Source organism: Mytilus galloprovincialis, chromosome 3, assembly GCF_965363235.1.
Source record: "Mytilus galloprovincialis chromosome 3, xbMytGall1.hap1.1, whole genome shotgun sequence".
Taxonomy (NCBI): Eukaryota; Metazoa; Mollusca; class Bivalvia; order Mytilida; family Mytilidae; genus Mytilus; species Mytilus galloprovincialis.
The window spans coordinates 56,507,641-56,533,229 of record NC_134840.1 but is presented as its reverse complement, the minus strand read 5'-3'; the positions used below and the strand labels follow the sequence as shown (position 1 = coordinate 56,533,229).

The 25,589-nt window shown below is 33.0% G+C and overlaps 1 protein-coding gene, 1 long non-coding RNA gene and 1 pseudogene across 2 annotated transcripts; 1 reads left to right on the top strand and 2 right to left on the bottom strand.

Moving 5' to 3' along the window:
• Positions 1-9,870: 9,870 nt before the first annotated feature.
• Positions 9,871-11,352, top strand: LOC143068396 (cdc42 homolog). Its single transcript, XM_076242406.1, has 2 exons — positions 9,871-10,127; positions 10,654-11,352. The coding sequence occupies exons 1-2, from the start codon at positions 9,933-9,935 to the stop codon at positions 11,023-11,025; spliced, it is 567 nt and encodes a 188-aa protein (XP_076098521.1). The 5' UTR covers positions 9,871-9,932; the 3' UTR covers positions 11,026-11,352.
• Positions 11,353-19,130: 7,778 nt separating this feature from the next.
• On the bottom strand, positions 19,131-20,312 carry LOC143068395 (uncharacterized). Its single transcript, XR_012976163.1, has 2 exons — positions 20,083-20,312; positions 19,131-19,944 (listed from the first exon to the last, which is right to left on the bottom strand). It is a non-coding gene; the product is annotated as an uncharacterized LOC143068395 (long non-coding RNA).
• Positions 20,313-22,279: 1,967 nt separating this feature from the next.
• LOC143066486 (cdc42 homolog) lies at positions 22,280-23,678 on the bottom strand (annotated as a pseudogene).
• Positions 23,679-25,589: the final 1,911 nt, after the last annotated feature.

The window sequence follows — 25,589 nt, the reverse complement described above, 5'->3', positions numbered from 1 at the left end:
ATTTTTTGACATTTTTTTCAAATTTTGAGCTCTAGTTTCAGATTTTTGAACATAGCGCCCTTCGATACCTAGCGCAAAAGAAGCGCCTGTTTCTCTTCTACAAGACCTATATAGTCATTCCCCGTGACACCCCTCATTATTTTTCTCTAGAAGTCCTAGAATAGGCCGACCCCCCTAATTTGTTGACATTTTTTTCGAATTTTGAGGTCTAGTTTCAGATTTTTGAACATAGCGCCCTTCGATACCTAGTGCAAAAGTAGCGCCTGTTTCTCTTCTACAAGACCTATATAGTCATACCCCGTGACACCCCTCATTATTTTTCTCTAGAAGTCCTAGAATAGGCCGACCCCCCTATTTTTTTGACATTTTTTTCAAATTTTGAGCTCTAGTTTCAGATTTTTGAACATAGCGCCCTTCGATACCTAGTGCAAAAGAAGCGCCTGTTTCTCTTCTACAAGACCTATATAGTCATACCCCGTGACACTCCTCATTATTTTTCTCTAGAAGTCCTAGAATAGGCCGACCCCCTATTTTTTTGACATTTTTTTCAAATTTTGAGCTCTAGTTTCAGATTTTTGAACATAGCGCCCTTCGATACCTAGCGCAAAAGAAGCGCCTGTTTCTCCTCTACAAGACCTATATAGTCATTCCCCGTGACACCCCTCATTATTTTTCTCTAGAAGTCCTAGAATAGGCCGACCCCCCTAATTTTTTTACATTTGTTTCAAATTTTGAGCTCTAGTTTCAGATTTTTGAACATAGCGCCCTTCGATACCTAGCGCAAAAGAAGCGCCTGTGTCTCTTCTACAAGACCTATATAGTCATTCTCCGTGACACCCCTCATTATTTTTCTCTAGAAGTCCTAGAATAGGCCGACCCCCCTATTTTTTTGACATTTTTTTCAAATTTTGAGCTCTAGTTTCAGATTGTTGAACATAGCGCCCTTCTATACGTAGCGCAAAAGAAGCGCCTGTTTCTCCTCTACAAGACCTATATAGTCATTCCCCGTGACACCCCTCATTATTTTTCTCTAGAAGTCCTAGAATAGGCCGACCCCCCTAATTTTTTGACATTTTTTTCAAATTTTGAGCTCTAGTTTCAGATTTTTGAATATGGCGCCCTTCGATACCTAGCGCAAAAGAAGCGCCTGTTTCTCTTCTACAAGACCTATATAGTCATTCTCCGTGACACCCCTCATTATTTTTCTCTAGAAGCCCTGGAATAGGCCGACCCCCCTAATTTTTTGACATTTTTTTTCGAATTTTGAGCTCTAGTTTCAGATTTTTGAACATAGCGCCCTTGGATACCTAGCGCAAAAGAAGCGCCTGTTTCTCTTCTACAAGACCTATATAGTCATACCCCGTGACACCCCTCATTATTTTTCTCTAGAACTCCTGGAATAGGCCGACCCTACCCCCATTTTTTTGACATTTTTTTCGAATTTTGAGCTCTAGTTTCAGATTTTTGAACATAGCGCCCTTCGATACCTAGTGCAAAAGAAGCGCCGGTTTCACTTTTACAAGACCTATATAGTCATACCCCGTGACACCCCTCATTATTTTTCTCTAGAAGTCCTAGAATAGGCCGACCCCCCTAATTTTTGACATTTTTTTCAAATTTTGAGCTCTAGTTTCAGATTTTTGAACATAGCGCCCTTCGATACCTAGCGCAAAAGAAGCGCCTATTTCTCCTCTACAAGACCTATATAGTCATTCCCCGTGACACCCCTCATTATTTTTCTCTAGAAGTCCTAGAATAGGCCGACCCCCCTATTTTTTTGACATTTTTTTCAAATTTTTAGCTCTAGTTTCAGATTTTTGAACATAGCGCCCTTCGATACCTAGCACAAAAGAAGCGCCTGTTTCTCCTCTACAAGACCTATATAGTCATACCCCGTGACACCCCTCATTATTTTTCTCTAGAACTCCTTGAATAGGCCGACCCTATTCCATTTTTTGGACATTTATTTCGAATTTTGAGCTCTAGTTTCAGATTTTTGAACATAGCGCCCTTCGATACCTAGTGCAAAAGAAGCGCCTGTTTCTTTTCTACAAGACCTATATAGTCATACCCCGTGACACCCCTCATTATTTTTCTCTAGAAGCCCTGGAATAGGCCGACCCCCCTAATTTTTTGACATTTTTTTTCGAATTTTGAGCTCTAGTTTCAGATTTTTGAACATAGCGCCCTTGGATACCTAGCGCAAAAGAAGCGCCTGTTTCTCTTCTACAAGACCTATATAGTCATACCCCGTGACACCCCTCATTATTTTTCTCTAGAACTCCTGGAATAGGCCGACCCTACCCCCATTTTTTTGACATTTTTTTCGAATTTTGAGCTCTAGTTTCAGATTTTTGAACATAGCGCCCTTCGATACCTAGTGCAAAAGAAGCGCCGGTTTCACTTTTACAAGACCTATATAGTCATACCCCGTGACACCCCTCATTATTTTTCTCTAGAAGTCCTAGAATAGGCCGACCCCCCTAATTTTTGACATTTTTTTCAAATTTTGAGCTCTAGTTTCAGATTTTTGAACATAGCGCCCTTCGATACCTAGCGCAAAAGAAGCGCCTATTTCTCCTCTACAAGACCTATATAGTCATTCCCCGTGACACCCCTCATTATTTTTCTCTAGAAGTCCTAGAATAGGCCGACCCCCCTATTTTTTTGACATTTTTTTCAAATTTTTAGCTCTAGTTTCAGATTTTTGAACATAGCGCCCTTCGATACCTAGCACAAAAGAAGCGCCTGTTTCTCCTCTACAAGACCTATATAGTCATACCCCGTGACACCCCTCATTATTTTTCTCTAGAACTCCTTGAATAGGCCGACCCTATTCCATTTTTTGGACATTTATTTCGAATTTTGAGCTCTAGTTTCAGATTTTTGAACATAGCGCCCTTCGATACCTAGTGCAAAAGAAGCGCCTGTTTCTTTTCTACAAGACCTATATAGTCATACCCCGTGACACCCCTCATTATTTTTCTCTAGAAGTCCTAGAATAGGCCGACCCCCCCTAATTTTTTGACACTTTTTTCAAATTTTGAGCTCTAGTTTCAGATTTTTGAACATAGCGCCCTTCGATACCTAGCGCAAAAGAAGCGCCTGTTTCTCCTCTACAAGACCTATATAGTCATTCCCCGTGACACCCCTCATTATTTTTCTCTAGAAGTCCTAAAATAGGCCGACCCCCCTAATTTTTTGACATTTTTTTCAAATTTTGAGCTCTAGTTTCAGATTTTTGAACATAGCGCCCTTGGATACCTAGTGCAAAAGAAGCGCCTGTTTCTCTTCTACAAGACCTATATAGTCATTCCCCGTGACACCTCTCATTATTTTTCTCTAGAAGTCCTAAAATAGGCCGACCCCCCTAATTTTTTGACAAATTTTTCGAATTTTGAGCTCTAGTTTCAGATTTTTGAACATAGCGCCCTTCGATACCTAGTGCAAAAGAAGCGCCGGTTTCACCTTTACAAGACCTATATAGTCATACCCCGTGACACCCCTCATTATTTTTCTCTAGAAGTCCTAGAATAGGCCGACCCCCCTAATTTTTGACATTTTTTTCAAATATTGAGCTCTAGTTTCAGATTTTTGAACATAGCGCCCTTCGATACCTAGCGCAAAAGAAGCGCCTGTTTCTCCTCTACAAGACCTATATAGTCATTCCCCGTGACACCCCTCATTATTTTTCTCTAGAAGTCCTAGAATAGGCCGACCCCCCTATTTTTTTGACATTTTTTTCAAATTTTGAGCTCTAGTTTCAGATTTTTGAACATAGCGCCCTTCGATACCTAGTGCAAAAGAAGCGCCTGTTTCTCTTCTACAAGACCTATATAGTCATTCCCCGTGACACCCCTCATTATTTTTCTCTAGAAGTCCTAGAATAGGCCGACCCCCCTAATTTTTTGACATTTTTTTCAAATTTTGAGCTCTAGTTTCAGATTTTTGAACATAGCGCCCTTCGATACCTAGCGCAAAAGAAGCGCCTGTTTCTCCTCTACAAGACCTATATAGTCATACCCCGTGACACCCCTCATTATTTTCCTCTAGAACTCCTTGAATAGGCCGACCCTATTCCATTTTTTGGACATTTATTTCGAATTTTGAGCTCTAGTTTCAGATTTTTGAACATAGCGCCCTTCGATACCTAGTGCAAAAGAAGCGCCTGTTTCTTTTCTACAAGACCTATATAGTCATACCCCGTGACACCCCTCATTATTTTTCTCTAGAAGTCCTAGAATAGGCCGACCCCCTCTAATTTTTTGACATTTTTTTCAAATTTTGAGCTCTAGTTTCAGATTTTTGAACATAGCGCCCTTCGATACCTAGCGCAAAAGAAGCGCCTGTTTCTCCTCTACAAGACCTATATAGTCATTCCCCGTGACACCCCTCATTATTTTTCTCTAGAAGCCCTGGAATAGGCCGACCCCCCTAATTTTTTGACATTTTTTTCAAATTTTGAGCTCTAGATTAAACAATGACATAAAAGGTGCTATATTTTACAGGGTAGGACTACTTTTACATACGTTCTAAATTGAAGAGGGTGCATAGGTGGCCCTACACCTACAAATAATCCGTTGATAGATGCATAGTTATTGTGGTACTGAATATTAGCCTAAAAAGTTATGCGACTTGTTAAATCAATGGATTGGATAAAAACCATTTCAAAATTGAGTTTAAATTGCTGTATTTTAACTGATTTTCTGCCTTTTTAAATATCTTTTTATTTAACGGCCGTTGTTGTCTTATTCTGTTTTTTGGTTTCTCGATATATCGCCTTATTGTTCGCTGGCTTATTGTTCGCTAGCTATTGTTCGCTAGCTTCTGCCTGGTGGTACCCCTCCATTTTTTTCTCCTTTTTTAGTTTCTTTACTTATATACTATCAATTCATAACAATCTTTTAAAAAGTTTGTTATTTTTTAACAGAGTAGCGAACATCCTTAAAGCTGGGGCGTCGATGGTTCTTTAAGAGTTTGTCAGCAGTTGTGAAAACAATATTAAAACATCTTTTATATACACAACACTAAAGTTTAGGAACCCAAATTAATATATTGTATCCGAATAGTATTTAAGTTCCTGAACATCCCGTACTTGATATAAATTCCTTAAAAAAAAAAAAGATTTCTGTAATTAAAATACTTTACCTAAAATGAGACCTTGCGTACAAATAGAGTAAATAATTATTCGATCACAAAACAGTATCTTTAAACAGTTTACTACTGAAAATGCAAAACGAATAATTGCAATCACAATATGCAAATTTCAAATATGACCGTCTCAAGTTAAAAAAATACCTTAAAGTCATAAGAAACCTCAAATTAAAAAAAAATATGCATATGTTTTTTATAACTAAATGGATAGTTTTCATTATACAACTTATGTACATATACTTTTTTCTGATGAAAATTCTTTAATTAGTCCACATTTAGAAGAAGTTTACTTATATTTAATTGCTTGCTTCCAGCAAGCAATTCGCCGACATATTTTCCGTATGCATAGTGACCCGAGCGTAACCCTCCTCGTAAAAATCCGGTGACCACAATACGCATGGATCTGTCATTGAAATAAACAAATATCTGATTATACATGTTAAACACGTGCTCAATACCCATGCTTTTTGTGATTTGTTTACTATAAGGTGACAATCGGTAAAACTCGGCTTCAAAACACGGCATTTAATGAGCAGCCATATTTGTTAAATCATAACAAACAGAGAGAAAAAAAATTGACGATTATATGATATATTTGCGAAAATAATGATAAAATCGTGCACAGATGACTTAGTTTATGATGTATACATGCATTGGTTCAAGAATTGGACAAACATTATTTTTCACCACTCACTCGTTTCATATGACTTTAAAGATAGTTTTATTATCTATGGCACTACTTTTCTGGTTTCATTGAATTGGAACGTTACATCTGATTTGGGTGAGAACCACGTTTTCTGCACGTTGAAGAGCACCTGAAAACTGTTCTACCGAGGAAATTTATATACGAAAAATGAGTTCATTTTCATGTAGGTTACCACAAAATACTGTCTGTTTTTGTCATTATATAAAATGAATATTTTGAAAATAATTAATACAGTGATGGTTTCCCTAGGTTTAATGTAGTGCATGTTTAATTTATCAGGAAAGGTTGTGAAGTGTATACTTAATAACCACAGTACTATAATACAACTAGTACTATGAGTTTGTACTAGGCTACTGTGTAGGTATTATAAATTAGGTTAATCTTTCACAATATGTTTGCATTTATTTATAAGTAGTTATAATTCAATACAAATTCAAATTTGACATGACGCTAAAAAAACCCACACATGGATTATTCTTTTCACTCAAAGATGTACTGTAGTAATTATAACAATCAGATTGAAAATCAGGATGAATTCTACTGAAGCAAATCAGTAAGATCTAGTTGCTCCGTCATCGTGGCAGTTATTGTTTTCTATAAGACTATTTCCTTTACAAACAAAAGTATTTATTCACGGATAGAAGGTAAACTTGGTACATTGTTTTCCATCGTGATGTTGGAAAAAAAGTTTGTCGCCAATAACTTACAAAGTATTACACCAATTTACCTAAAATAGATTACAAAAAAAGAAAGGCTTAATCATGCAATCAGTACTTGCATTCATTCTGTATCACAAAATGCTCGGGTAGGTAAGTATTATCCTGAAACTAGAACAGCTCTTATCTTACATGTATAGATGTATCAGAAAAAGCTTTAATGTATAAATGACGTAATATGAAGAGATGTTTATAGATTGATAGATGTTTGAGTTACGTCCAGTGGCAAATGTTTCATGCGTGTTCGAGAAGTTTGATGAAAACCTTTTTATTGAAAAGCTAAAAGACTTAAATGGTATGGGTTTTGGTCATTGTTGGAAAACGAAAGTTGATCTGTACCTAATTCTAATTGCATCCTTTTAACGTTTACACAGGCAAAATTTGCTAACGTGAATTTCTCATGAATCTCGCATGAAATTCACGTGAAAAATTTCACGCAAGCTTCACCTCAAACGAGCTTATACACGAAACTCACGTGAAAATGTTCATGTGATTTCAAGTGAATTGAGATTCACATGATTCTCACGTAATATTTCACATGATTCTCACGTGAAATATTTCACATGAATTTCACGTGAACTTTAAAAAAACAAATAGTATTTTTCTGGTTTTTGATTAAAGAAAATTTATATGTTGTTTGGATTACTTTATTTTAAAAATTTATTTGAAGTTCACGTGAACAAAATTATTGCGAATTTTACGCGAAATCCAAATGAGATTCATGTGAAACTCACGTAAAATGATTGCACGAGAGTTTCACGCATAAGTTTGTATGAGATGAAATTCATGTGAATTTTACGTAATATTCACATGAATTTAAATTCACGTGTAATTGCTGTATTTAAAATCAAATTTGCCTGTGTAAAGTACAAAACTATTCTTGCTACAATGTATCTTAAAAGAGACAATTATGAACGAATTGGAGTATTTTACTCTAAAAAGGGCAAATGACAGTGTCAGATAATCACGCACAATATAACAACTTTGCTAATAATTACGGAAAATTTATTAAAGTTATTAAAAATCGTTCTGTATTTAATTCTCGAATATTTTACGTATGATCCAAACTATCAAATCGGTTGCGCTAACTCGCTAACTTCAAAACATTAGCAAATAAAAACGAACATGCTCCCGAAATGAAATGAAACCACTAACTTGCAAAAAGAATTTCATTGTATAAAATGCAATTTACTTTGATTTACTCAAATATGATGTGAAAAGTTCATTTAAAAAAAATTCAACAAATGATATATGTTAAGGTACAGCAAGTTACAAAATACTAAAGTTCATTTAAGAACAAAGACCGATACGGTTTTGACATTATCAATAAATATGTTTAAGATCAATTGAAGATTGTTTTGAACTAGAGGCAAAGTGCATGTACACACTTAGCAGTTTATATAGGCCGGCGGATATTTGTTCAACTTATTTTGGAAACAATATTTTCAGTTTGACACCTTTCACAAATTTGATTTACTGACTATTAATAAAGCAATAAATTTCAAACCATCAATATTACATTGAACTATTTGATAAATGAGATTTGTGTTTGTTTTGAACACTAGAAATAGCTATACTGTAGTACACTTCCTAGGACGATGTCATACCTAGTGCATTTTACATAATACAGTCCAGTATTAAGGAAATTACTAGTTGTACATAATTCATTTTACAAATGTTTGGTTTTTTTTGTTTTTTTTTTTATAAAAATGATGAATGAATATAACGTATGTAATGAAAAATTATCAATCATACGACGCATTCATTTATTAAAATAATAACAAGGCAATCATATTTGTTTATAACAGTTCTTTCCCTTTCACTGACTTGCAGTGAATAGCTGACGTGTAACCTTATAACTGATTTTTATAATTCGTTCTTTGTACTGTTTCACCACTGTACAATATTAGGGGAGAGGGTTAACCTGTTTAATATCGCCATTTTCTTTATGTATGTGTCTGTTCCATTTCAGGAGGCTGTAATGCAGTGGTAGTCGTTTGTTGCTGTGTTACATATTTGTTTTTCGTTAAAAAAAAACTTCACTAAAAAGGCTGTTAGTTTTCTCGTTTAAACTGTTTTTAAAACATCTATGATTTCGGGGCCTTGTATAGCTTACTGTTGGGGCAGGGTATGCTTTACTCATTGTTAAAGACCGTACGGTGACCTATAGTTGTGAGTTTCCGTGTAATATCGTCTCTTGTAGAGAGTTGTCTCATTGGCAATCCTATAACATCTTCTTTTTTTATATAATTGCATACACACTTGAATCTAGAAAGTATCGAACGTTGGTGCTATAAAGAGCTTAACTGTCCCTTTGACGAAAGATTCATTTTTCCTACTCCTTTCTCTTATCATTCATTTTTGAACTTATTGGTAATATCTTTATCGTTTCGATAAAGTTTGTAATATTTGCTGCTGGAAGTTGAATATTTGCTTAGTCGGAAGTGAATGATGAAAAACGTGTTTAATAATCAAATGACCGTGCTGACATGCATGTGATATGGTCACAAGAATGTTATCATGTGAGGTTTGATAACTGATAATAAAGGACAGTTATCAGCCTGATAAAATGTTAAAAATTTACGCAATCCAATGTCATTCATTAATTTTCTGAAAAGTAATTTCACAAATTCAGAAGTGACCTTAAATTATTATCAGCAGTTATCAGTGAGGTTGATTAGAGATAACATCTGCAAATCAATTGGACAATGTCATTTTAATTTAAGAAAGGGACATTTATGAAAAAAATAAAAATTGAGACAGTTAAATAAATCAAAAAACATCTTAATGTACCTTCGTTCTCAAAATGCATGAAATATATGCCACTGAACGTTTAAGAACCCATCAATTAATCAATCTGAGTGTACTACTCGATATTCATTTTACACTTTTTTAAATTAAGATCAGGTTGAATATTTTGTCATAATGATAAATCTTAAGCTCTTTTTTACGTTACGTTCTTGAAATCTCCGACTATGAATACAAACCACAAAGGCTTCAAAGGCCAGAGTGTTGATTACAAACCCGTACTGAAAACTTTAGCTTTGTACTTTAATATAATTATCGTTCATCTTAACAAAAATAGCGTACCTATTAGCACATATAATCTTTCTTTAGATAAATGAAAATGATAATAAGATAAACAAACAGTGATACAGGTCTAACCACCAATATACAATACGAATCAACTATAAGAAAAGCTAAGCTAGTCATTGTTCGTGCCTCGGGACAAATGATGAAAGGTGGTTCACCTGAGTACACAGGTATATAACTCCTATGACTTCGCAGTTTATCTCATTATATCAAAGTAGTCTCACCTGTTCACTTCGTCTGATCATAGTATTTAACTTTTCACTATGGGTTTAAGTAGGAATATTGTCAGTTGTATTATTGTTGGTGATGGCATGGTAGGAAAAACATGCTTAGCTAAGAAATTTTGTGGACAAGAAATAGCAGATAATTATGTTGCAACCATTATGGATACTTTTACTGGAACAGTATCAGCTTATGGACAAAAATATACAATAAACATCAAAGACACTGCAGGACAGGTACGTTCATTCTTATATTGTTTAAGGAGGAATTGGCAACTTTTTTTTATTCAATTGACAGTAGATTATTTTTTTCTACGAAAAGTATGTTAGTCATAAAACTCTTTTTGCTTCCAATATGTCGAGATTTTGATACAGAATATTTTTTGTATTCAACAATTATTAAAAAAGGCCTTACTAGAATCTTTAGAAAGTATATACATTAAGTTACAGTCTACCTTTAATCTCGATATTAAAGCCGTTCAACACTTAATATATGGACTGTGATGGATGGTAAGTACTATACATAAAAAAACTCATTCAGCTTATTTTCGTTCTTTTTATAACCGTTCGTTTCAACAGATTCGCCAAAAATTCTCGATACCAAAACAAATTAAAAATGTTTCTCTCCGTAAGCGAAAAACGTTCAACAAGAGCTCAAAGAGCATATTAACCTCTCTAATGCAATTATTTTAAGCTGTTATATATCCATGATAATAGACTATTTCTAGTCATCTTAGTTAATTGGTATTTCTTATATTTGCAGTTTGAAGACTCTGAAATGAGAGAGATGGTTTACAAAGAGTCCAATGTATGTGTCATCTGCTACAGCGTTCTAGACAGGGATTCTATGGAGAGTGTAAAATCATTATGGGTTCCAGAGATAAAGAACTTTTCCAAGAAAGTGCCCGTTGTTCTTGTAGCTACCCAGTCTGATCTCCGAGAAAAGGATAATACTGACCATTTTACTAAAGCTGAAGGATCAAAACTTGCCAAGGAATTGGGTATTGAACAATTTGTTGAAACTTCATCTTTTAAGAATGAAGGTGTTAAAGAGGCATTTGAAACTGTAGTGAAGGCTTTAGTCATGAACAAGAAGCGTAAAGCAAAATGGTTTAAGCCAGCATTTGGATCTTGAACTCAAATTATAAGTCTCTGCCCGGAGACTTGTACGTAAAAGATGAACTTCTGAATGCACTCAACTGTGTGCATTCGATGAAATTCGAAATTCCGAGCGTAAGCTATCCACTGGTATGATGACGGAGATACAAATATAGAAACTTACTATGTCTACCGTGTGACATTGTTCTAACAACGTAAATGGAAACAGAAGCTATGTTTAAATACAAATCATAAAGATCGTATATGATAAAGAACCACTAATAAGCTATTTATAAAACTGTCAACATGTGTATTTATAAACATGAGCAAGCATATTGTTTTCCAATAAAATCATTTAACCTTTTTTATGTATTGGTTTTGTCATTTTGTCATTTGTGATGAATCAGTCAGTAGTTCACCGCAAGTTGAAAGGTGTATTAATTTGTATGTAGTCACCCCCTCATTAAGACGCTAGTCAATCCATCATAATATTAATTAAACACATAATTAAAAATAGAATGTATGTCATGATGACCGTCATAAACAACCATTTGTATGGTCACTTAGCAAATGAAAATAACTCTTTTTGAATATGGTGCTTCCGATGCGCTATCTTCTTCACGAACGCTCAAATCCGAAGTTTGAAGACTGTTTACATATTTGAAGAGCCAAATGATATACAGGGAGACAGAACAAAACCAAAACCATATACTGTAAAAGTACTTTTTTCGAGGGTATCAATTTTGGTGGTTTGATCAAATACATGTTCATGGGCTCTTAAATTCGTGGATTTTAATTCATTAAAAGACAGAAAATGGTCGAAGATTTTCAAGCCATCTGAAACAAAAACTCGTTGGTATATAATAATTTTTTAGACATTGCAAAATGAGATTGCAAATGAGACATAGTAACATTTGCTTGAAAGAAAATACAGAAGGCATATACGACATAGGTCAGTTTAAAGTCGTTTAAAGCTGAAAACAACTGTATTTTAGGGTAATGTCTATAAGAACCGGGTGGTTTTTTTTTCCATGGGACATGTGGTGCATGTACACTGGTATAAGCAGAAATGTCTTATTGGTTTGACAATTGCCGTGATTTTGATCAATTCTCATTTAAATTTTACGAAAGCTTGGTTTACAGTTCTCTGTTGCGACGTGAGCATTATATTGTTTTGGTTAATTTCTAGTTCAGATTCTCTTAGCTTCGTATATCTTAATATAACTTTGGTTTTCAATGCTTAAAGCTATTTACGATTCTTATGAAGGTAAACAAAGAATTGTCACCAGAAGAGTTTAAGTAGCTCAAGTTATAGTTTTACTATTGAATAGTTGTAAATGAATTAGTACATTTAACTCCAAATTATGATTTATGATACAATTGTACAATCTTCGGTTCGAAATAATTATGTATTTGAACTATTAAACGTGCTGCCAAGAAGGATAACGTCTAGTGTCGTAAACTCCTTTATAGTGATCAGTGCAGGCGGAAATTGTCTTCGCATTTTTTAAATAGCAAACACAATTTGACAAAATAAAAGCAAAATTCGCAGGTTAAAGTAATACTACTATTAATAATCGATAAAAAAAGTATATCAGTTGGAACATGTCATTTTCCATATGAGGCCTTGATTATACCCTCTCAGAACTATCTCATCTTTATCTGATATAAGATCTTGCGAAAATATGGGGACTATATGTGACGTCATTAGTTGAGCATCATATCGATATCAGTCCCAGCTTTGCATGAACTGTACTTGATACGGATAGGCGATATCTTTTTGCGCCAAAGCTTCTTCAGCACCACTCAATTTCAAATACATCAGGCTGAAGCTAGTGAACAATAATTTAAATACTATACATGTAGGTATCATCTAATTAAGCCAATTTTATGAATTCCACTATTGTCGCAATTGTGGGTCCTCAATGCTCTTCAACGTTTTACTTGTTTGACTTTACAACTATTTTGATCTGAGCGTCACTGATGAGTCTTATGTAGACGAAACGCGCGTCTGGCGTATTAAATTATGATCCTGGTACCTTTGATAACTAATTATACCATCAGAAAAAAAGAGAGTGGCACAAATGATTCCTTTTTAAACTGTATAATTGATTCAAATTGGTTCTGCCCATACAGACTTACTCAGAACCTTGCGTGAAACACCATGTTCCCCCTAGCTATATCAAACAGGCAAATGTGTAGTAGGCATATTTGCGCTAAATACGATTTGATAGATTTCATTAGGAAGTGTCTTTAGATATTTTACGGTCATATTTCATGTGTATTTCAAATGATATTGAAACAATCCAGTTAGAGAATAATATTGATAGCATGAAAAAAAACCCATTCTCTGTATATACAAAAATAATAAGATGTGGTATAATTGTGAATGAGTCAACTCTCCACCAGAGACCAAATAACGTAGAAATTTTCAACTATAGTCAGCCAAACTTTTAAACGATGCAACAACAAAATATAACCCAATGACCGACTATGTAAAAGTAAATATCCTATACATGAGTGTACACAAATAATATAATAGAGTGACGTCTCCAAAAACCACAACGATTAGTAGGCTGAAGCAATTAATTACTTTTGTACCATAATGATAAATACACAACCTATTCTGGCGCCGATATATTAAATATATCCTCAATTAGACAAAATGCAGCAAAGTTATGTCTGTGTCGTGTTTTATAATGTGCAACCTTGCATTAAATGATACTAATTATTGTTTATGGTTTTTATAGTATGTGTGGCAGATATTAAAGTAAGCATGGTAAGTTTGTAATTCAAGAAAGTGGCTACCGTTCCATTATATGTGGAAATTATAGAACATGGACCTAGTTTACAACAACGTAGAAATCATAAGTTCAAAATAATTGATAAATTAGAATGATTGATGCATCTTAATATACGTGTTAAAGTGGTACCAACACAGTCACGTTCCTGATAAAAGTTGTTCTATAAAGGAGACAAATATGATATTCTTCTCATCTTAGTCGGCTTTAATTCATCACCGAAGGTGTAGTTTGTAGATTTGATGATCTTCGATTTTTTTTCTCAGTCTAACATCACTCCCTTCGCTTAAACGTAAAGACCGTGTATCTTTAGTTTTCATGATCCTGATTTCAAGGACGTCCTCACTTTTTCTTTTGTACAATTCTTATTTTTAAATTCTAGCTAGGTTGTCCTTACTTTTTTCTTTATACAAATCTTATATCTTAATTTCTATCTTCACACCTTTCTTGTTCGAGAGTGATATGACTGTCAAAATTAACATGTAAATATATGCTAGAAAAATTATTGCTAACCAACAAAATGACATTTCCGTATTGACTACAAACAATTCTATGTATGATTGTTTTCTGTCGGGGGAATCCCAACATCTCTATACCCTTTTGTGACAAAGAAGAAAAACCACAGGAACAGTATGACAGAATTAATATGTTTTATTGTTCACTGAATTAATGATGCAGCCAGCAATAAATATTCACATGTATACTCTTTCATTCATGAGTGGGCACTTTTTGTGTCATGATAATAACGCATACGTTTCAATATTTATTTTTGGCTTTAATTCTAAACTTTTACTTAAATTCAAATCAAAGAACTATATGTTTTTTTTTATATATACATGTAGAACGAAGAACATGACAACACTCATTGTGATATTTTGAAAATACCAATAATAAAAGTCAATCTGGCTTTTCTTGCCTTTGTTTCTTTAAATCTTTCTGAATAGCAATTATCCAAATATAGATGTAATTTTTCAAATTAATTTTGTAACAAGTACTTGTTTTCTGCTTTTTCAGTTTCATTTTTACGGCAATATTAAAATTCAGATCAATTTAAATAATGATTAAAAGACTATGAGAAAACTACAAAATTGTAATTTATAAATATATTTGTACAAAGCCTGGCGAATATAAAAAAAGGATTTTTGTGACCCTTAATTTTTTTTTTTATAGGAAGTTAAACCTTTATGCATCATTTAATTTAGTTGATATAACAGATTAAGCTTTAATGTTTGAATGACAATTTAGACAGTTACCTGTAAGACACTGAATATATATGGAAACAAAAATAAATATGTAAGTATACTGCGTACACTTACGGATTGCGCTAAACCCATTTACAAGCTTTTATAATTATAGACAGACAAAAAGTTCTGGCATGTTAACTATCGTGTTTTCATATGCAAACACAACCATATTTACTCATATACCCCACATCATTGACATAAAAAGGAACAGGAAATTTAGGATTTTTTTCCCACTTCAAAGTAAAAAAGTCTTGGTACAATGACTTAACAAAATTGAAATTCTTGTTTACTGCTATGGTTTGAAAACGATGGACGATTAAAATACTTTGGGAGATTTATTATTAAGTCTGTGTAAATCTAGCATAAGAAATCAAAATATTTCATAAAGACATGCCATCAGCTATAACTAAGCGTAATCGGTTTATTTCTATTTTCGTTTTCCAGTTTCTATATTTGAAATAAGGAACAGGAATGTTAAGCAGATATCAAATCGGTTTAGATATGATTTGACCTTTCTCTGTCGACATTGATGGGGTTTCAAATATCCATGTAAAAAACAACTATGCAAAAAGATCGATACTTGCAAAGACTTAAACACATACATTTAAAACCATTACATAAAGCAAGATATATAAAAGGCACCTGCATGATATCATTTGAATCTATTCAAAAGATAAAAAAAAATAGCATATTTTGACGGAATGCAATAAGCAAAATCCACTTGATATAGCTTGAGACATGCACAAGGACAATGAGACAACACAATATATAAAGAAAAAACTCTCTACTATCAGTGTGAAAGGACTTGTTTATTTCTTCTGTTGGATCAAATACCCTAATTGCACTCTTAGCCTATTGGCTTTGTCTTACTTAGTAACAAATGTATTCAGTATAGGTTTGCTCTTCTTGAGTTTGTCTCATTCTTGCCTCGTCTTTATGATTTTAATTGTACATTTTCACTTTAGAGCAATATGTTATATCATATCTATTAATAAAATACCCTACCGTGATTTTCATGTAAAATATAATAAAAAAATTCAAAATTACACAGATAATAAAATTAACGGTACCAATTTTCTTGCACCAGATGCGCATTTCGACAATAAATGTCTCTTCAGTGATGCTCGTGGCCAAAATATTTGAAATCCAAAGCTTATATAAAAGATGAAGAGCTATAATCCAAAAGGTCCAAAAAGTATAGCCAAATCCGTGAAAGGAATCAGAGCTTTGCATGAGGGATATACATTCCTTAATTTAAAATAATTTCTAATATTTTGTAACAGCAAATTTTAATAACACAAAAAATCCGTATTTTCATGCCAGTACCGAAGTACTGGCTACTGGGCTGGTGATACCCTCGGGGACTAATAGTCCACCAGCAGAGGCATCGACCCAGTGGTAGTAATAAAATTAACGGTACCAATTTTCTTTCGATGTTTGAGAAGGATGCATTCGTGAAATCAATAAGAACTACGAGCATGATTCATTTATCAATTTGAATTTTATTTTAGAATATTTTTAAGAGCAGATTCTATAATTAAAAAGAGGTATTTTTAAATCTTGTATGACAAAGAAGAATCAAAATAGAATCTATTATTATAGCTGGTATGAAACTGTTCCAAAGTTAGCTGAACTGAAACGGTTCCACCATTTATACTGGTCAGTTAACTGATATATATATATATAGCTTTGATCTTGTACAGATGACGGTAAACAAGGGATAAATCTGTCACTTATGATGATCATCATTTTCTTTCCTTTTGTAGTTGAGATATTTATAAACGCTACATGCTGTTTAAGAAACTTGTTTTGGTCATTATAACCAATGTCCTTGGTGTTATCAACTCTTGATCATATAAACAAACGTTCAAGGCTGTGCTATGTAAAATGTTTAAAGTTCAAATACAAAATGCGTGATTTCGAATGTAACATGAGTATGATGTGCGTGACGTGTATTATATGATGCTGAATATAATTTCCAAAGACATCATCACCCAATAGGAAAACAAGAATTCCCTTTGCAAATAAACTGGACAATTAAAAAACGAAAGGCTTTGGCTTTTTACCTTATACGAACATTTATGTGCTGGTACTGTAAAACCATACTAAACATCATTTTATTTTGGCCACAAATTAAAAAAAAACCAATGTTTACACAGTTCGATTAGTCTGAATACAAATAAGAACTGATAAGTGTATTTCTTTAAAAATAAAATGGTATGCGATGTTGCTTTCACATCCTAATGTCCTTAATCTTTCACGGTTTGGTGTACTTTGTGTCTTGTTTATTGATATGATATTAATTGTAAAGGTAAAAAGCATACAGGAATGATTCAGTTTTGTTCCCGTGTTGAGATATCGATATAATAAGGTGTTGCGCATTCCTGCTGAAGGTATATCAAGAAAAGCAATTCGAAAGCATTCTATTTATAACGTGTTGTTTTAATTTTTTGAAAGACATAACATATTTTGTTGCAGAATTAAATACCACCTTCTTGGGTTATTGGAACTATATATGCTATTTAAAACCCTATCCTGACCTCTAGTTATATATCTTTTGATCCCTTGTTTATTTATCATGTTTCTCTTGTCAAGGCTGATTATGTTTAACACTGGAATGACCTTTTACATAACAAAATTCGTACGCGTTCCTAAATAATGGAAATGCATATGTTAGAATGCATTTCACAAATAACATGCACAAGACTAGTAAGCACCCAACTTCAAATTTGTAAACTAAAAAGCTTTTTCTTAGTTCACCTGGCACTATAAACTGTTCTCATTACTTTGCGTCCGTTCTCCTCTGAAACTACACAGGCTCTTTGGAACCTCTAGTTTTTAGTACAGGATGCTGCTTGCATTTAAAGTTTTCGTTTAACTTATTCACCCTTTTCTTTGTGGATTACAGCTTTTCTTACTTTATGTAACATTGTGTCTATTTTTTAAGACTGTATTTTGACCTTGATTTCTATTGTTTATTTGTGTCGTATACGTCACATCTCCTTTTTTGACAATAAATTGAAATTTTAGACAAGCTGAAAGTTCATAACCTGTATATTGTCTGAAACTTTTTTTATGAATGAATTCAAGTTGATAATCAACTTTGTCATTAATATTCTTTTAGGTGTTGTAGTGTAAATATCAACATGGTCATTAAGCTTTCTTAATTTAAATTGTACTTTCAAAATACATGAATAGTCCTGAAATATCTTGAATGAAAGGAAGTATGGATCTCATTTTCTCACAAACATCGAAATAGCGAACACTTTACGTTGATTTATTACAATAAGATCGTTTCAGTTAAATAAATGTCAGTAACATGTGCATTATAATTAATTTAATTACTAATTACAATACTTTTGTATATCGCGAAACATTTATTTGGAACATTTAACTCCTTACAATTTCAAAGACATGATATTTCTTTTCTTTCGTCTTTTAAATCAAGTCCCAATGTTTCGATTTTTGAAGGAAGATTGTACTTTTGCATTATCGATAAGCAGTATTTGATTTTTCGTGCATTTCATATTCAAAATCTGTATTTTGTTTTTCATGTATCAAATTATGCTTAACAAACTGATAGTTACCCAACACCTTCACTATAAACAGAGTTTTAAAAATAATTTAAGATAACTGTTCATCCAATAAACAGAAACAAAATCATTATCATCAAGTAAAGGAATTCATATATCAAAAGTTTGTTGTATAATACAAAAAAAAATGATTAAAATTTCATGCAATGGACGACGATACAAACTTATTTGCATTAGTTATGCAAACGGAAAGTCTTTTTTCTTTGACTTATTATTTATAATTGTCCTTTGGTATTCTCCATTTTTTGTAATGCACATCATACTGTCCCTCTGGTATCTTTCGTCCCTCTTTCATACGTGTTATTCCATATTCTTCAAATGAATAGAAAAACCATAATCTACATAGATAAGAATCAAGTCCCGTCAACACTTATATAATAATTGTATCTTGCTGTACATTAGTTAATTCTGTAAACATACGGATAATCTTTGTTACAAAATCTAGAAGCCCAAAACGGCTAGAAATAACTGATTGACAGGACGGCGTTAGGAAGTTGAAGTCTGTTGTATGAGTTTAACAGTTTATTTCGTAAACATATTTATCTAACACTTTTATCTAATATTTACCAATTTATCATAACTATTGTATTGGTCTTTAAAAGAGCATACACGTTTTGCATTGTACATTTTCATAAAACATTGTCAATATCAAATATGATTATCCATCCCATTTCCGCATAACAAACGTTTCAACTTTGATGTTCCAATTAAGATTATATTATAAAGTTGAATTATCGCTCAGAAACACTAGTCTGGCTCAATACACCTATAGGTCGTATCCTTCTCGAAACTGAATATTCCTCTATTACCATTGGTATGAAGGATCACAAGGTTGAACATCTATAGGTTCAATCTATGACCTTTTCTCTTTGCGAGGATAAAGTATCTGCACTTTAAGACATGGTGTCATGGTATTTTATATCCCTTGGCTGTGATACATACGTTTTCATCGTCCGAAAACACGTTTTATAATACTGGCTGTCTTCTTTTTGTATATAACTGAAGCTAAAACAACGCTTTCAAGAACATTTTTCATCCCAGTTTTCGCAGCAGCTGAACATTTATTGTAATATTCAGCCCCAATAAGTTTTGTCATATTTTGTCCTTCTAAGTCAGAAACATGTTGAGTGTTATTTTCATCGCGAATGTCACTTTGGGTCCCAACTAAGATAACTGGCCTCCTTTTGTTGAATTTACGAATTTCATGTATCCAGAATGACTGCACATTGTTAAAGGTTTCTCTCTCTACTACACTATAGCAGACGATAATGACGTCAGCATCTGAAATCATTTGTGATCGTGTGTGTTCATCTTCATGCTAAATGCAGAAAATAGAAAAAAAATATTAATGTGTTTTAAAAGGAGTAACAATGTGGAAAAATCAATTGACTTCGGTTTAAATTTTATTGAAATGTTACTGAAGAAAAAATCCGTGTAACATTAAGAAATTTCATACCTGACCATTTGTATCCTTTATATTAACACTGTACTGGTCACCGTAAGCAGTCACATAACCTATATAACTCTCGGCTACAGTAGCTACATAATAATCAGGGAACGAGTCACCAGCAAATGCTTTGGCCATGCATGTTTTACCTATAAGTCCATCACCAACAATTGTGCAAGATACATCATGACTGAAGCAAACCATTTTCACTTATCGGTTATCGGTTGTAATTTTTTTTAAAAGGCTACGACAAAAATGATTATCAACTATTAATTCAAACTTTTTATATACCATTACTAATTGCCTGATTGAACTCTATTGTTTACAATAATCTCCTGCTAAGTAAAATTGAATTATTTTCTATTGTTTTATCTTGTCAATATACATTGTGTATAGTAACCCCCCTGGAGCTTCTAGTCAGTATGTCGTATTGGCCGCTTGGGGGCATGAAAATTTAAACTCCATGCTTGTCCTTATTTTGGAGCAAGGTGTTAATGAGAAACAAAATTTTGAAAGGATTAATCTTTGAAATTATCAATATTGCTTGAGAAAAAAATTGTGTATACAAATTAAACATGTCATTGACCTATTCGATATAGGAAAGCCCATATGATCGGGCTAATACAGAAGTATCGGGGTGATAACTGGACAGATATGCAAAAAAGCAGATATTGAATAGTTTATCATATGCTTTTACTTATCGGCTAGGTTGAAAATTGAAGTACGTTCAATGTAGCATTTGTGCTTTTTCTTTTTTAGCAATGGTGTTGTCATTTTTTTTTATCGTTTGACGAGTTTGAATGTCCTCCTGGTATCTTTCGCCTCTCTTTTGCAAACGTTTATTTTACAGTGATATTTTGATTAATGCCATTGTCTTCAGTTTTATTACATTTTCCAAACTGGACATATCCGTTTGATAAATGAATATAGCACTCACTAAACTCCGTTATATATTTCTAAGTAATGTAGTCAAGCTCAAATTATACTTGGACGTTCAAGTCTTATATTAGTTCAGAAGAAAAAGAAATCACATTATGATTCCTGACAAAATTCTTGTGAGGTGTCATATTTTATTTCATAAAACTGACCACAAATTTGTATTATTGCTTTGTGATGCTTTATTGTTAATGTATAACAAAAAAAAAAAAAAAAAATCAAAAGATTTACACAATTCATAACTTACGTAGAAATTTTGTAAAATTAAAATTAGAAATGCGAACAGTCACTGCACATTTTTGCCATAGAATAAAGAAAGTATTCCAAGATCTGAACTTTTTGGTTGTTAGGGATGAGGGATGGATAAATACCCTGCCACGTCCGATCTGTGTTTCAGTTTGATGTATTTCTGCTTTGTATCGAACTGATGAGTTAAGCCTCCTTCAGCTGTTTTTTTTATAGTTTGTAATTGTGATGTGCTGTAACAGCACTGTCCAAGGTTGGGGATGGTTTAGCGTTCACAAACATGTTTAACCACGCCACATTTTTCATGTGCCTGTTACAAGTCAGGAGTCTGTAGTTTATTGGTTGTCATAAGTTCATATTTGTCATAAATGATTTTTCGTAATACATGTATGTTTTGTTACAAATAAGGCCGTTACTATTCTCAATCATGTCGGGACCTTTTAGAGTCAGTTATACGGAATTGAGTTTTCGCATTGTTGAAGATCGTACGTACAGTTGCCAATAATTGCTTACATTCACTTCATTTGAACTTTGCAGGATAGATGTCTTTATGGCAATAACACCTCATTACTTTATTTTTTAATAAGCCGAAGTGATAAAATCCACTGAGAGTCAACTATTGGCATATGTTTTAGTAAGTGTAGTAAAACTTAATTGATATATAGGTTTAAAAGAGGGGTGAAAGATACCAGAGGAAAATCCAAACTTATAGATCGAAAATAAACTGACCATGCCATGTTTGTTTTGATCACAGTTTCTGTACATCCCATTCGTTGTATAACCACCTGTTTTGTAAGTTATTTGTAAGAAAAAAAAACCCACCAAAAACAAAAAACAACTAACTGGTTGTTTAAATCATATCTAAATCCATCTGTTTGATAATGTAATACCTGTATCAAGAGTTTCATTTCGAAGATTTTAATTTTTTCAAGTGTTGTATGTTGTATGTGTATGTTACTTTGATTTATTTTGCGAAAATGTTTGTGAATTGACATGACTATCATAATTTTTTACAAACAAAAAACACCATAATGTACTTTTATTTTTTTTTAATATTCATAATACGTAAAAAATTGATACATTATATTTTTTTACATATTCAATTCATTGTCACTTCGATTATCATAATTTGAAAGAGTTTTGTTTGTCATGCAATGTTCAATATTCATAAAACATCACCAGTGTCAGTTTCAGACAGCTGACAATCGTTGTAAGTGTCAATTGGTATGCTAATATTCACCATGTCCTATTTATTTATTTCCCAATGTGTGTTCGTATTTGCTCCATTACAGCGTAATGGTCAATACTATTGTCATTGTGCAAGGTTATTCACAAACTCTTCAGCAGCCTGCGTTCCAGCTTCGATCCGCAAACTTAATGAAAATTGTTCCGGAATGGAAACGATCACTGTACAAAGTTTGCGTTTTTCAATGGTATGGTAGAATCGCCTGCATCTATGCATTCACTCTGCTCCGTATTGCACAATGTACACCGGTGGTACAATGCAAGCAGACGTGGACTTGAATTATCAGGCTTCAATCTATCTTCATACTGATATCTGTTTATAATCATATTATTCACCTCTGGGGTGAGAGGATTCGTTCAGTTTTTCATCGTGCGAAAACACGTTTCAGTACATTTGTCTTCTTTTTTCGGTATCTAATGGCGGCACAAACAACATTTTCAAAGACATTTTTGACTCCGTCATTAGTAGCGGAAGAACATTTGTTGTAGTAGTCAGCCTTTATTGATTTCATTAAATTCTGTCCTTCAGTGTCGGACACGTGATCAGTGTTATTTTCATCACGAATGTCACTTTAAGTTGCCACTAAAACAATCGGCTTTTTCTTATGAAGTTTTCTGACCTCTGGAACCCAGACGGATTTGGCATTCTCAAATGATTCCCTGTCAACTGAGCTATAGCTTACAATGATTACGTCAGCGTCTGTAATTGCTTGTAATCTTGTTGATTTTTTTTCATGCTGAAAAGATAAATGAGAGAATCATGAGTAAACTATAAAATAAAATTCATTTATGTTTTGAATCAATGTTTGTGTAAATACAATTCAATATTCTTTTGAATTAAAATAAATTTAATCTAATCTTATTTTATATATTTTCAAAATTTGTCTTTATAGATATTTGTAAAGATTCTTTAAAAATATTTATTTATATAATTACCTCATGAATATTCAAATTGTATTTGTCCCCATAAGCAGACACAGATCCACTGGTTGTTTCTGAAACTGTTGCAACATATTTGTCTGAGAATTGGCTTCCAGCAAATCTTTTAGAAAGGCATGTCTTGCCAACCATTCCGTCACCAACAATTTCACAGGAAACAGTGTTCTGGTAGCAAACCATTCTTTCGATTTTAAAAAAAATCTTTAAACGTTGAAGTACGTAGAAAAAGTGTTATACAAGCAGGTAAAATCTTCAGCTCTTTTATAGTTCACAAGTCGTTTGCTTTGGTAAATTCATTGTCAATTAAGATCTCCTACAAAGTGAAGATTCCATTGTTTGAAAACTGTCAATACTGTGTGATCAAATATACCCCCAAGTGTTACAACCAAGGCGATTCTATCGCTGCCTGTGGTTGAAATTTGAAACTTTCTTCTTGTTATATTTTTAGCCCTTTTATCTCATTGTAGATAAAAAGGAAACATTCTTTGTTAACTTCATGTTATTGATTATTCTGATGTTGTTTGTATTTCTTTGTTTTGATATTTGATAGTTTTTAAACTCTACAGTGAAAATTATCAAACATTATAAGTTCACAATGAACAAAGAGAAAATTAAAGGAACAACAAACATGAATATCAATTTAATAACTGACTTTGCTTACTACATGGTATTGATTTTTTTTATTATTGACATCCTTATCTTTTGATCCCCGAATAGATATATAGTTGTTTCATTGGCAATCATCCTACTAACATTTTTCTTATATTGTTATTTATACCTTGTAGCTATACCTTGTAGCCTATGTCTTAATTAAGACTACCGCATTTTCATTTTAACCAAAGAGACAACTTTTGCAAAAAGACTGAAAACAGAACGCGTCTGAAGCGCTATTCTGTATGTAACATCAATGTTGAAAACCAAGAATGTCTAATAACCTGGAAAAAGGACCTAACAATATACTCAAATTTATTTAGGTCAACTTTGCATAAGGCAGTTGAAACCTAAGTGTCTTTTGATGTCAAAACTTGCGATACTGCATCATACCACATCTTCTGTTTTATATATACGTGCATAAATATAACTACAGTTTAGTTAGAGATTTGAAAAGATAGATTCACATATTATTTTGCATGTTTCTTATAAAAAAAAAAAAAGGACATAGTCATTCGGTACTGATAAAGCGAAGAGCATATACAATAAAAAAAAAGTTATTCCTCTCTTCAGAACTATCAGAATAATCCATCATAGAACTGTTCTGAATAGTACTAGTTGACACCATCAGGGGAAACTAGATTAAAAGGTAAGATATAGATAATACCTTTATAACCGACTGTGTCAAGGTCGTTAAAAACTTCCATCATCATATACCTTCATAGTATTTTAAGAAAGCTTAAAAGTAGTCACATATATAAAATTTCTGTGACAGAGACACTTGCTTACTACTGGAAATAGTTAAGAACTGGATAGGAACAGTTATGAACATAGTCATTGGCCATATACAGACCCAGTAAGAATTTTTGGAAGCAATGACATACACGAACAGCTATATCATAGAACTTAGGCCATAAGTGTCCATTCATCAAAATTTTATAATTTCCGAAAACAATACATTGGTACAAAAATGTATATTCTGAATAGTCCAGCTCGCATTATTTGGGCACAATCTTTATGGGGTGTCTATTTATTGTAAAACCGCTTTTGTTTTAAACAATACACTTACATTTGGCCAACAGAAAGGTATCATATTTTTTGTTTTGATTTTGAACAATAGAATATATTCCCTGCAGAGATCTTACAAAGGCAGTAATATGAGGCGTCCTGGTGGTAATACATTGTCTATATTGGGAGCATGTATGCTATTCATTTGCTATATTAAGCAACTTCTTTTCCTCTATATAAAAAGCATGAAACATTTTGCATATTTTGATTTCAAAACCCGTACCTGAAATAACGTAGTTTGGAGGAAAATTTGATATACCTTTTTTTATAAACAAGTGTTCTGTGAATGCAATTACAGTGTCTGTTCTAATGTGGTGATGTACATTTACGTTTATGGATATAATAAAGGTGGAGCATTTAAATATTCCTTTTATTCAACGCAAACGTGTAACAGGGACAGATATTTTCATAAATTGGATTTAATTAATTGG